Below are 14431 nucleotides of genomic sequence, written 5' to 3'. Positions count from 1 at the left end.
CACATGGAGCGGCTCGATGAATTATGAGCGTCTCACCGACTTCACTACTGCTGACATTTGTTTTTTTTTACATTGTTGCACACACGCTAAATTGTACATTTCAGGCCAGAGTGCCGGTTCATACGCAGTGGCGGACCGTCCATTTGGGGCGCAGGGGTCCCGCCCCCCCATCCATGCGTCCGGCCCCCTAATCTACATGCAGGGTGCCGGACGCATGGATTCCAATGGGGGATTTTTTTTTTTTAAGCACCTGATTAGAGCCAGCGGCTCTAATAGGCTTCAGAAAAGGGTGGGCCCGGGGTGCCCACCCAGTTGTGTGACAATAGCGAATTAATATTCGCTATTATCACACTGATTCTCCTCCCAGCCAATCAGGAAGCCTTTTACTGGCCATTGGCCAGGAAGAGGGAGGAGACGTACAGCCAGAGAAGACTCACAGCCACTCAGGGAAGGAGTAGGTAAGGGTTCTGGCTATCCAGCCCGGGAGGGGGGAGGAGAGAGAGAAGGGGGTGGTGGATTTGATTGTCGTCCCACCAGGGGGGGGGGGGGTGTTGGTTTTGCTGCCCCCCTCCCAATTTTCCATTCACCAGCCGCCACTGTTCATACATACACAATGCGGAAAACCTGCGAATCCACTGCGGGTTCCCGCATCACACCCGACTCGCAGGCAGTTCACACTGCCATATGCCAACAGCTTGGGGTGTCAATACAAAGTTATCGACACTCCCAGATCAGTTCACACATCGCAAACTGCCAGTTCGGACAGGAACAAAAAAAGGGTCCTGTGCGACTTTGGTCTGAATGCGATGCAAATTCAGCCATGCAACTGTATGGCTGAATTTGCAATGCACAGACATCGCATGTGATTTGATATGTCCGACATCGCATATGTGTGAACCGGCACGGAAGAATAATTAAAACCCTCAAACATGACACATTTTCTAAAAAGCAGAGACCCCGGAGAATAAAATGGAGATAGTTCCAATTTTTTATGTGACATGACTGGAGCACGCATATAATAAATGCAAACTTTCCAGAATTTTAGGGTACACAAACACAATTATTTTACCAAATTTTGGGTAATATGTGAAAGATAAGGTTGCACAGAACAGGGCTGGGACAAGGGGTGGGCAGGAGGGTCGCAATGGTTTATTGCAGGGATGGGGGGTGCCTTGACCCTAACCCTAAGGGAAGGGAGGGGGGACACAGTTTGGCATCCTTTGCCCTGGGCACTGGATGACCTTGTCCCAGCAATGGCACAGAGTAAATAGATACCAAACATGCCATGCTGTAAAACTGTGCACCCCTGTTAAACGGTTATAAACTCTGCTATCCAGAATTGTCCATAGATGATCAGTTTAGGGCCCCGGGCGCACAGTTGCTCAGGGGCCCCCGAGACCTTATAGTTCCAAGTTCTTTCTCTACTCACCATACAAGTTAATGTATCGGATGCAGCTTTCAACGACCAGGGGAATCGCCTGACCGGTATCCTGTGAAGGTGAGAAAAAGTAAAATCACAGATCTCTGTACACCGCCGCCCCTATGACTGCATTAAAGCTGAACTCCGGGGATGAGAACTACAAAGGATATAATATGAAATTGTTTGCACCAAATGTCTTTGCAAACCTAGGTATTATCTTGTAAAATTAGCATCACTGTGCTGTCATTAGCCTGTGCAGAGAGCAGAGCTGTGCCCAGCAGGCTCCACCCACTACAAAAACCTAAAGGAGGGGGCGGAGACAAGGCCAGTCCCCCTGCACAAGCAGAGAGAGCAGAGCTGTGGGAGGGGCCCAGCAGGCTCCACCCACTACAAAAACCTAAAGGAGGAGGCGGAGACAAGGCCAGGCCCCCTGCACAAGGAGAGAGAGCAGAGCTGTGGGAGGGGCCCAGCAGGCTCCACCCACTACAAAAACCTAAAGGAGGGGGCGGAGAAAAGACCAGTCACCCTGCACAAGGAGAGAGAGCAGAGCTGTGGGAGGGGCCCAGCAGGCTCCACCCACTATAAAAACCAAAAGGAGGGGGCGGAGACAAGACCAGTCTCTCTGCACAAGGAGAGAGGGCAGCAGTGAGCGCTCTTTATTACAGGAAGTCTCACACTGGATTACTGCACAGATCCTGGAGGGAATACACAAATCACAACGAGATTCTAGAAGAATCCACATAAGGAATGATTTTAGACAGTATTTACTTATATCAGAGTTCAGCTTTAATGCCCGCCAGTTAATTTGGGGATATTTCCCTTCACTGCCGGCCCCAGAGGTGCAACAGGAAGTGAGAGGAAATCTCCTCTTTTCATTGAAGGTTTCCCCTCACCTCTACTTCCGCACATTTTCCTCCACTCTCTTTATCAGTGGCTTTGGTCACCAGTACAATAGAGAGTGAATCTATCCAAATGGGACACAGACAGCAATAGAAACTGGACAGAGGGTCTATCCCCCTCACCACCATGGCCCCAAAAGTTAAAACAATGGGCGGGGCAGTGAAATTCAGAATCCCAAAAAAAAAAAAAAATTTGCATCCACAAAGTAAAAAAAGAAATGGGCGGGACAATGACACAGTCTGAAAATGTTTTTTTTTTTTTTTAAATGGGCGGGGCGGTGACAGTCTGAAAATTTAGAATCCAAAAGATTAAAAAAAAAATCGGCATCTAAAAAGTAAAAAAAGAAATGGGAGGGGCAATGACAGTCTGAAAATGTTTTTTTAAATGGGTGGTGAGGTGACACAGTCTGAAAATGTTTTTTTAAATGGGTGGTGAGGTGACACAGTCTGAAAATGTTTTTTTAAATGGGCGGGGCGATGACACAGTCTGAAAGTCAGAATCCAAAAAATGAAAAAAAAATCTGCATCCAAAAAGCAAAAAAGTAATAGACACGGCAATGACACACAGTCTGAAATTGTTTTTTTCAAATGGGTGGGGCATTGAGAGTCTGAAAATCAGAATCCAAAATATAAAAAAAAAATCTGCATCCAAAAAGTAAAAAACAGAAATGGGCGGGGCAATGACACCGTCTGAAAATGTTTTTTTTTTTTTATCTTTTTTTTGGCCGGGCAGTGACACAGTCTGAAAATGTTTTTTTTTTTTTTAATGGGCGGGGTGGTGACCGTCTGAAAATTTAGAATCCAAAAGATTAAAAAAAAAAATATCTGCATCCAAAAAGTAAAATAGGAAATGGGCGGGGCAATGACACACAGTCTGAAAATGTTTTTTTTTTAATGGGCGGGGCAGTGAAAGTCTAAAAATCTGAATCCAAAAAGTAATGAATGGGGTAATGACAGTCTGAAAACGTTTTTTTTTTTTTTTGGGTGGGGCAGTGACAGTCTGAAAATCAGAATCCGAAAAAAAAAAAAAACTGCATCCAAAAAGTAAAAAAGAAATGGGCGGGGCAATGACACACAGTCTAGAAATGTTTTTTTTAAATTGGTGGGGTGGTGACACAGTCTGAAAATAAGAATCTAAAAGAAAAAATGGGTGGGGCAGTGACACATTTTTAAAAATCAGTTCAAATCAGATTCCAAAAGTAAAAACAAAAATGGGCGGGGCAGTGACACACTGTCTGAATATCAGTATCCAAAAGTTAGACAAAATGGGCGGGGCAGTGACACACTTAAAATCAGCACATTATGAAAAATGTCCCCCTCCTATGGGTGGGGAGGGAGGTTCAGTTCCTTAATTTGGATGGAAATACCTGATTTCTGCTGCGAGTGTTCCTCCTTCCTCTGATGACAGTAACAAACATTAACACACAGCAGCAGGAGCAGCGACAGGCGGAGAGACATAGAGAGAAGAAGAGAAGAGGTCAGCACAGATCAGAGCCAGGAAGAGGCAGGACAGCAAAAAGATCACAACCCGCCACCAGAGGGACCAGCCATGGGGGGGCGCCCTATCCCCTAATACATGACATCCTACTGCACTGATATACTGATAGAGGCTGTCACCCCTCCCCCGGCTTAGCTCTATGCTGCCTTACTATAGAAGCCATACGTTGCAGTGAACCAATTATGTACACTTCCTATAAATATTGATATTCTCCGAGCGCCCGGCAGACATCTGCTACTATCGGGTTATTTTTATCGCTGTGACGTGCTGGCCCAGCTTCCCCGGAGAGGATGGCGAATCTTCCTGGCAGCGGATCCGGCTCGGGGGAAGACGGGTTTAAAAACAGCATCAGAGTGATGGAATGTAGGTCACCCCCTCCCGTCTCCCAGTCACAGCGCTCCTCTGGATACCACTAAGATGGCGTCACTTAAAGGGTAACTCCACTTTCGTGGGGGAAAAAAAATAAAAATAAAGAAAAAACAATATAGCGTATACAATTGTGACACCAATCATATTGTAATTGAATGTTATTAAAATTTCCTTTCCTTTCCAATCTGCAGCTGTTGTAATTTTCTGAAAATGCAATACAATATGGCTGCCTGGAGCTGTTTTGTACACAGAATGTTTACTGACCACACCCCCAGAAACATAATTTCCTGCTTGTGTGATTGGCTCACCTATTTTCCCAGAAGTCTGCACTAAGATATAAGTCAGATTTCTGCAACAAAAATGTCATTTTTGGTGAGATTCTCCCAATAGGAACACGGCTAAAGGGATGCAGGCCCAGCAAATTTCCTCATTAGAGCCCTGCAGCTGCCACAGCTGATAGATAATTATGAAACCACTCCCATTAGACCCACTCAGCACAGAGGAACAAACAATGATTTCTTCAGAATAATAAAAGGTAGAAATCTGCAACAAAGTTTGTTACAATCCCTGCAATGTACAGAGATCACCCAGAGGGGAATGTTTTTTTCTCAACGAAAGTGGAGTTACCCTTTAAAGTGGAACTGTCATCAAATATAAATGTTTAGTCACAATTCCGGGTATTTATTATCCCACCTGAGATCACAGAACTCCCCCTGCTGTCATCTGCTTTTTTTTTTTTCTCCAGAAGGAGGGAGCCATCTTTATCCAGGCATCATCCAGGGTCACCATCTACTTCCTGGACCGGGACGCCTGCTGGATCATGTAAATCCTTGTTGTCTGACACAGATCAGACCCTGCTGAAGCCTCTCACCTTGTATGAGTCCTTTCACATGGGGCTTCCCGCCTGGCGGACTCCGTTTTTCTCAGCGGGGGATCGATCCGCTGATCCCCGCTGAGCAGGCGGATGACAGCTCCGTCTCCGCTCTGTGTGCAGAGACGGAGCTGTCAGATCCCCGCTCTCCTCTATGGGAGATCGGATGAAATCCAATCCGATCCAATGCTCCAGACGGATGGAAAATAGGGTTTCCATCCATCTGGATTTCACGGACAGGATCGGATCGGATGGCAGCGGGAGTCAGCAGAGATGTCACCGCTGACATCCACTGCTCCATAGGGGGTGCATGGAGCATCTGATCCGATCCGACAGATGGATGGAAAATAGGGTTTCCATCCGTCCTGATTTCACGGACAGGATCGGATCGGATAGCAGCGGATGTCAGCGAACATATCCCTGCTGACATCCGCTGGTCCATAGGGGTGCATGGAGCATCCAATCAGATCCGATCCTCCCATTGGATGGAAAATAGGGTTTCCATTCGTCTGGATTTCACGGATCGGATCGGATAACAGCGGGTCTCAGCAGAGATGTCGCCGCTGACATCTGCCGCTCCATAGGGCTGCATGGAGCATCCAATCAGATGCGCCTGAAATACTGACAGGCATCGGATCGGAAAGCCTGCGTGGAAGAGGCATTACTCCCTACAAAGTTACAATGTTGCAGTCTGATCTCTGGGGGGAGGGGAGACTGGGGAAATGCTTCCTCCTGCCTGCAGCAGACTGGTGACATCATCTCAGCCTAGGCACAGTCACTGTACTGGAGATCAAGAACTTTTATTTAGAAAATGATAGCGCTGCATCTGTTTTGCTTTGCGGTGCACACCGGATACTCATTAACCACCTACAAATAGAACTTAAAGAGGAGCTGCAGCAACCTATATAAAAAAAACATAAAAGTCAGCAGCTACAAAAATCCGCTGGATGGATGGAAAATAGGGTTTCCATCCGTCCAGATTTGACGGATCGGATGTCAGCGGATATGTCTGACATCCGATGCTCCATAGGAATGCATGGGGGGACCGTCCATTCAGATCCGTCAAAAAAACTTACAGGCGGATCTGAACGGTCCGCCTGTGTGAAAGGGGCCTTAAGCCCCGTACACACGTAGCGATTGTCGGACGTAAATATTCGGCCGCCAAACGATCGGCCGATTGTCAGCTTGTTAGTATGATCCTTCCGACAGCCGACTGCGACTTTTCGGCCGAACAGAATCGGGTGTGCAGGCATTAAAATTTTTGTTGGCCAACACCAGAACAGCCGATTGTTCGCCAGTCAGTACAGAATTTGGCCGACAAACAGTCGATTAGCAAGACTGGGCATGCTCAGAAAAGAAAAAACACACGGAAAGTTAACCATCACATGACATCACTTCTGCAGTCGGCTGTTGTTGGCCGACAAAATTCGTGTGCAGTCTTTTGCAGTTTTCAGCCGACAGGACAGCACCGGACAAAAGACGGCCGATCGTTCGGCCGACATTCGGTACGTGTGTACGGGGCTTTAATCAGCTACAGATCCTGTGTAAATAATGTCTGTCCTTGTTTAGGCCCTGTTCACACCTGAGTGTTTTTCAGCTCGTAAAACGCTCATCTCTAAAGTCTCAAAACGCCCAACAAGCAAAATCCCATTCATTTCAATGGCCCCTTTTCACATATGAGCGTTTTGTCTCCTGAAGCAAAACGCCTGAAGCTCAAAAAAGTACATGAGCTTCTTTTTTGGCAGGTTACAAGCATTTTTGGTCAGATGTCAATGCCTGCTTCCAAACACCTGCAAAAAACGCCTGAAAATGATAACGCTCAGGTAGGAATGGAGCATCAAAAGGATGAGGTGGCAACAGGGGCGTAACTACAGGGGTTGCAATTGCAACCGGGCCCCATGCTCCAGGGGGACTGTGCGGCTCCCCTGTACACCTGGATAGGAGGGGCGGCGGGGGCAGCATGTAGAGAAATCACTGTCCTCCTTTTTCCTCCTGTAGCTTCAGGAGGAAAATGGAGGAGATTGGATCCTCTGTATGCTGCCCCCGCTACTCCTCCTATCCAGTTCACTTGTGTTCTGCTCTCTCCGGGCCCCTGTGTGCTCCCCTGGTCCCCCGCCCCACCCCCACTGTGCTCCCTTCCCTCTCCTGCTGGTTGCTGCAGGGGATGTGCCACAATAGAGAACCAGGAAGGGGTCGGTAAATATGTAATTTACCAGCTCCTTCCTTTTCTGAATGGACAGAGTCATAGTCAGTCACATTGTAAAAAAATAAAATAAAATAATACAATTAAAATACCAAAAAAAATAAAAACTACTGACACCAGTGGGTGAACTTCCAGGGTCACAAAGGTCACACTTGCGACCGAGCCCTGGAATTCCACCACCGTGGGGAGGCCCCAAGATGGCAGCAAGGGGGCCCACTGCAGAACTTGTGAAAGGGTCCCGCTATGGGACTGTAATAAAGGGTCCCGCAACAAGAGTAAAGGGCCCCAGGATCAGTGGGAGGAGCCCCAGGCTACAAGGAAAGGGCCCCGGCCAGGGCGGTTTCTTGCCCCGGGGCCCTGAAGGTTCTAGATATGCCTCTGGGTGGCAACCCTAACTTGACCTTGATCTCAGACTGGTCCACTTGTTCTTTGGAGCATGGCTGCTTATTGAGTTCCCCAGAAAATGAGAAGCGGAGTGAGATTGGAGGGTGTAGAGTAGAAGCAGAATCTGTGCGGACAGAGCAGCAGGTGAGCAGGGAGGCCGTGCAGAGAAAGCCGCAGTCCCCGGGGGGGGGGGGGGAGAAGGGAGGGGGGGCTCAGTCCCCAAGTAGCAGCCGCCAGTACCTTGATAAAGAGCTCCATATTCCCGTTAAAGAGCATATGGCTATAAAGAGAGCGAGGCCGCGGCTTCCTCATTTTCTGGGGCTTAGGGGGAAGAGTCGGGGGCCTGAGGAAATGGAACATGCCGTCAAATACGTCTGCATAGATAAGGCTTCAACAAAATGGCGGAATACTGAACTGGTCAAACAACGCTAAGGGTTTAATAAAATAAAACAGTAAAATATTTATTTTCAAGAAAGTTCCAATCTGATTAGTTGTTATAGAGTAATGCGTGCCAACAGTTCCCTAAAACTCACAGTGCTAAAAGGGAACACTTAAAGTGCTTGTAACCCCCTTCCATATACCCAGTGAATTGTGATACACAGAGATGAAACAAATACTCCTGCATAAGTTGTACCTGTTTACTGTATTTGCAGCCTTTCAAAGTCCAGAACTTTCTGAGCTCCAGAAGGCAGAAGGAGGGTATCTGATGTCACACACCGCACAGCATAGAGCAGGGAGCTGAGTGTAATCTGAGACCTGAGTGGAGGGAGAGGACACCCCCCTCTATACAGTCTCATAGGGAAACATGCACAGCTGAGGCTATCAATCATTTGAGACCTGAGTGGAGGGAGAGGACCCCCCCCCCCTTATATAGTCTCATAGGGAAACATGCACAGCTTAGGCTATCAATCACTTGAGGCCTGAGTGGAGGGAGAGGACACCCCCCCATACAGTCTCATAGGGAAACATGCACAGCTAAGTCACGTTTCACATATGTGCGATGACAGACATTGCATGCGATTCGCAGCGCACTGCTCTGGAAATCGCATGCGATGTCTGTGCAATGCGAATTCGCATCGCATTCGGACACAACTCGCACAGGAGCCTTTTTTGGGTCCGCACCAGATCCGATCACACCTATGCGATCCGGTTCATGTCCGAACACTGCGATATGCGAACTGATCTGGGGGCATCGTTAACTTTGTATTGACACCCCCCCCAGCGATTCGCATATGGCAGTGTGAACTGCCTGCGATTTGAGTGCGATGCGGGAACCCGCAGTGGATTCGCAGGGATCCCGCGTCGCATATGTGTGAACCAGCACTAAGGCTATCAATCACCTGCTGTGTGCTGGAGTCAGGGGAATTGTCTGGGGCCGGCATAGATTGTCAGAAGTGACTCATGCAGATAGCAGAGGAATGAGAGAGCAGACAGCACACTCAGTGCTCTGGATTGAGGCAAGTACACAATATAGAGAGATGTGCTTTGCTCATTTTTCATTTCAAAGGTCTACAACCACTTTCATGAAAAAAATCAACAAATAAATATTCGGTTTTGATTTCTCTGCATAATCTTAATGGAAAGAAGTTCCGAATCAGATTAGTTGCTATAGGGAACGGTGTGCCATGCGCCCCTTAAAACTCACATTTATAATAGGGAACACTTAATAAAGTTGTCTGAAGTAAGAACTGTCTGTGCTCCTCACACAAAAAAAAAAACAGTCTACCTTTCATATTTCTATTTTTTATTATAATTTGATTTATTCTTGCATGTAATACATGCGGATCTTTCACAGATCCCATAGATGCATGCAAATAATAAGAAAACCCCTAGCAAATAAAGCCGCATATTGACACTTAATTGGTTTTTTAGGGGTGCAGCAAATCTGCTGTCTGTCCAATCACAAATACATTGGGTTTAATGAAAAATTAGACAAAGTGACGGCACATCACACCCGGCTCCTGAACCCCAAAAGTGACAGCACATCACACCCGGCTCCTGAACCCCAAAAGTGACAGCACATCACACCCGGCTCCTGAACCCCAAAAGTGACGGCACATCACACCCGGCTCCTGAACCCCAAAAGTGACGGCACATCACACCCGGCTCCTGAACCCCAAAAGTGACGGCACATCACGCCCGGCTCCTGAACCCCAAAAGTGACAGCACATCACGCCCGGCTCCTGAACCCCAAAAGTGACAGCACATCACGCCCGGCTCCTGAACCCCAAAAGTGACAGCACATCACGCCCGGCTCCTGAACCCCAAAAGTGACAGCACATCACACCCGGCTCCTGAACCCCAAAAGTGACGGCACATCACACCCGGCTCCTGAACCCCAAAAGTGACGGCACATCACACCCGGCTCCTGAACCCCAAAAGTGACAGCACATCACACCCGGCTCCTGAACCCCAAAAGTGACGGCACATCACACCCGGCTCCTGAACCCCAAAAGTGACGGCACATCACGCCCGGCTCCTGAACCCCAAAAGTGACAGCACATCACGCCCGGCTCCTGAACCCCAAAAGTGACAGCACATCACACCCGGCTCCTGAACCCCAAAAGTGACAGCACATCACGCCCGGCTCCTGAACCCCAAAAGTGACAGCACATCACACCAGCTCCTGAACCCCAAAACCAAACATTGTCATTTGATTCCCAACAGAATTTATCAATCCCAGTAACAATGAATACAGCAACACCCAACCAATCAGCACAGTCTGTTTTTAGACCGCTTACCTGGTGGTGCCGTAGTCTGCTCTCTCACCTGTAAGCAAAGACAAAGAGAAAAGTGACACATAAGGATCAATATATATATTTTTTCTTTTAAAGTGAGTCATTTTTTAGCCAAAAGAGAATATTTGGCTTAAATAGAAATCTCTGAACTCGAGGGAAAAAGGAATACGACCTAAAAAAAAAAGAGTCATGTGTATAAACCTACTTTCTGTGCACCAAATGTCTTTGCAAACCCAGATATTACATTTATAAAAGTGACAGTGACATCATCACTGTGCTGTGCGTAGCCTGTGCGGAGAGCAGAGCTGTGGGAGCACAAAAGAAGCTCTTGTACCTTTTTTGGGCGTCATGCGTCCCGCGATTCTGTTTGCGCAATGTTACCGCAATTCGACAGACGGAAATTGCGGCAACATCGCACAGCGTTTGGGGTGCCATTGCAAATCACGGGCATTGCACAGGCATCCCGCGATTTGCAATGATTTCCGGATTGCGGGCAGAATCGCGGTGATTCTGCCCGCGCTCCGCTACGCCCACATGTGAACGTAGCCTTAATGAGCCCAAAGTCTTGGCTCGACATTATAAGGTAGAGCCACCAGATTTTACCATTAGGTGGCGCTGTGTGTGACTCTGTTAATGCAGCGCTGCAAGCCAAGGTTCTGCAGGCAGGGGGCGCCCTTCTACATACAGCATAAATTAATTTCCATAATTCCCGGAATTGTAAGGCTGGGAGTTGGATGGAAATTACTTCCAAAAATGACATAATGTGTATTGATCAGTAAACTCCTTCCTGGCCACTCATGTAAATGCACAGAGAGAGGATACTGGAATGACAGGAGGGGATCCCGGCCTCTCACCTTCTCCCAGCGCCTGCTTCAGGAGGTCGTGCTTGGCCTGCAGCTTGGTGATCAGATTACTACCATTCAGGTATTCTTTGAATTTCTGGAAGAGAGAGGAACATCGGATCATTAGTATCAGAAACAATTTACATACTATTTATATAATGCACGCTTCCCCGGGAATCATCTACTGCACTTCCTGTAAGGCGCCCTCTCTGCAGCTGGCAGTTTCACTCATTATTCTCATCCCATTAATCATTTATTTCCATTAGAAGCTTCATTTCCTATAATTACCCGTCCGGTGTGATCACTGCCGGCATACAAGGTACAGACTGATTTGTTCTTACACCTTTATAATTTAGTTTTTATACCTTTAAGAGGCCATATAGACACTGCAATACCATGTGATCGCACTGTCCCAGCTTACATTGGGGTCACATGACTAATTAATAATCAACTAATTAATAATGATTGGTTTTTGAAAAACGTTCATACCTGGGGAGCCATGATCCTTTGGGGTTTACCATTTCAATTCTACCATTTTACTATCCTAAGATCTTACTAGCATTTCATTTTTGGATAAAAGCTTCAGTCCTGATTAAACCACTTCAATACCGGGCACTTTCACCCCCCCCCCCCCCCTCCTGGTCAGGACAATTTTTACCTTTCGGCGCTATTGCACTTTGAAGAAATTGCAGAAGCGCAACTACAGGGGTTGCAGGGGCTGCAATTGCAACCGGGCCCTATGCTCCAGGGGCCTGTGCGGCTCCCCTGTACATCTGGATAGAAGGGGGGGCAGCATGTAGAGAAATCACTGTCCTCCCTTTTCCTCCTGTAGCTGCAGGAGGAAAATGGAGGAGATTGGTTCCTCTGTATGCTGCCCCCGCCACTCCTCCTATCCAGTTCACTTGTGTTCTGCTGTCTCTGGGCCCTTGTGTGCTCCTTTGGTCCCCCCCTCACTGTGTTCCCCCCACTGTGCTCCCTTCCCTCTCCTGCCGGCTGCTGCAGGGGATGTGTCACAATAGAGAACCAGGAAGGGGTCGGTAAATATCTAATTTACCAGCTCCTTCCTTTTCTGAATGGACAGAGTCATAGTCAGTCACATTGTAAAAAAATTAAATGAAATGATAAAAAATAATACAATTAAAATACCAAAAAATAAAAACTACTGACACCAGTGGGTGAACTTCCAGGATCGCAAAGGTCACACTTGCAACCAGGCCCTGGCATTCCACCACCGTGGGGGGGCCCCAAGATGGCAGGAAGGGGGCTCACTGCAGAACTTGTGAAAGGCTCCCGCTGCGGGACCCTAATAAAGGGCCCAGAAATGAGAGTAAAGGGCCCCAGGATCAGTGGGAAGAGCCTCAGGCTTGAAGGGAAGGGCCACGGGGGTCCATTCATGATTTCTTGCACCGGTGCCCTGAAGGTTCTAGTTTTGCCTCTGCTTTGAAAAATGGCTGTGTTGAGTTATTTTGAGGGGACAGCAAATTTACACTGTTTTACAAGCTGTACACTCACTACTTTACATTGTAGCAAAGTGTCATTTCTTCAGTGCTGTCACATGAAAATTATAGTAACACATATAATAGGCACATATACAAAGTGTTGTAATTCCTACACCGTTCACCTGATTTGGATGTAAATACCCTCAAATTAAAGCTGAAAGTCTGCAGTTAAAGCACATCTTGTTTGTTTCATTTCAAATCCATTGTGGTGGTGTATAGAGCCAAAAAGATTAGAATTGTGTCGATGTCCCAATATTTATTGTCCTGACTGTATTTACAAAAATTTGAGGGGTGTACTTACTTTTGTGAGATACTGTATGTCTGAAAATCGATCAATCCTGATGGACTGAAAAGGTGACATTTCTTGAGGCCTGAATATGTCAGGACAGTACAAATATCTCCTAAATTACCCATTTTTGGAAAGTAGGTTTTTAGTAAGAGGCACGGCGAGTTTTTTTGAAGTTGTAATTTTTTGTCACAATTATTTGCAAAATGAAGAAATTAAAAAACAAAAATGTTCACAATTTCTTTTTTTTTTTACATACTGTCACCAGTGCAGTACAGCGTTATCATATAACTGGTGTGGCAGGGAACAAGGACACTGACTGGTGACAGTATGTAAAAAAAAAAAATAAATAACTTAATATTTTTTTTATTTTTTTTATTGTTAAATTTTTTTTTTCTAACACACTGTGACCACAGCAATACAGTTTTACAATAGTGGAGTGGTCAGGATTTTTTTTTTTTTTTTAACAAAATATGATTGCTTATACCAATGAATTTCATTGGAATAAGCAACCATTTTTACTGAATGAAACTGGCTCATTTAGTGTCTTTTGTTGTGATTAGCTATGATTGGTCAAAGCTAATCACATAGTACAGATGGGCTGTGATCACTGTGACCAATCACAGCTAGGAAAACAATTGTATATAATGGATGGCATGAAAGGAAGCCATCTATGTGATTGGTCACAGCGATCACATGACATTGGCAGAAGGCCACTGCAGTGATTAGTTATTATACAGCCAGTGAGCTGTCGCGCCGCTGTGCGGCCGCCATCGCATGATATCCTCCCAGAACAACAGTGCTCCTGCCCAGCCGTCATTTTCCTATAGGCCGGGCGGTAAGGTGTTAATGTACATACCTAAAGGGCTCTTTCACGCAGGCATTAAAATGGGTGGTTGGGTCGCATTTTTACCGCTTCCCAACTGCCTGTCAACGCCGCTAACAATTGTTAAAATAGGGAGCGGATGGAAGTGTACACACGGCACAATTGCGTTACGGTAAACCAAAAACAATGCTGCCTGCGGTATTCGGGTTCTTTCACACAGGTGTTAAATTGTAAGGCAGCCTTTATTGCGCATTACTGCACCTATAGCGTTAATGAGCGTTTGGGATGCACAGGCGTTTAATCTGCGTCAAGTTGAAAAAATTTTGGTCTTTTTTTGTTTATTAAGCAAACAATAAAACCCCAGTAGAGATTAAATAGCACCAAAAGAAAGCTCTATTTCTTTGAAAAAAAAAATGGTAAAAATTTAATTTGGGTTGCATGACTGAGCAATTGTCATTCAAAGTGCGACAGCGCTGAAAGCTGAAAATTGGCCTGGGCAGGAAGGGGGTTTAGGTGCCCAGTAGGCAAGTGGTTAAAATTCAACGCCTGAGTGAAAGAAACCAAAAGCCCTCATACACCTGTTTATTTATTGGAGG

General features: G+C 46.5%; 1 protein-coding gene across 2 annotated transcripts in view; it reads right to left on the bottom strand.

Annotated features, from left to right (window-relative positions):
• The window catches only part of SRGAP3 (SLIT-ROBO Rho GTPase activating protein 3), a 173215-nt gene that overhangs the window by 29557 nt on the left and 129227 nt on the right, over positions 1 to 14431 (bottom strand). The window contains exons 10-13 of one of the 2 annotated variants that reach the window (XM_082264941.1): positions 11237 to 11321; positions 10386 to 10413; positions 7885 to 7987; positions 1430 to 1490 (exon numbers count right to left, since the gene is read on the bottom strand). In XM_082264941.1, the coding sequence (XP_082121067.1) occupies positions 1430 to 1490; positions 7885 to 7987; positions 10386 to 10413; positions 11237 to 11321 (277 nt within the window). Of the gene's footprint in view, positions 1 to 1429; positions 1491 to 3686; positions 3718 to 7884; positions 7988 to 10385; positions 10414 to 11236; positions 11322 to 14431 lie in introns of both variants that reach the window. The other variant, XM_082264942.1, reaches the window with a different exon arrangement.

The sequence above is a fragment of the Pelophylax lessonae genome (assembly GCF_965119305.1).
Source record: "Pelophylax lessonae genome assembly, chromosome: 8".
NCBI lineage: Eukaryota > Metazoa > Chordata > Amphibia > Anura > Ranidae > Pelophylax > Pelophylax lessonae.
The sequence above is the reverse complement of the archived record's forward strand: the minus strand, read 5'-3'. Positions and strand labels throughout refer to the sequence as shown.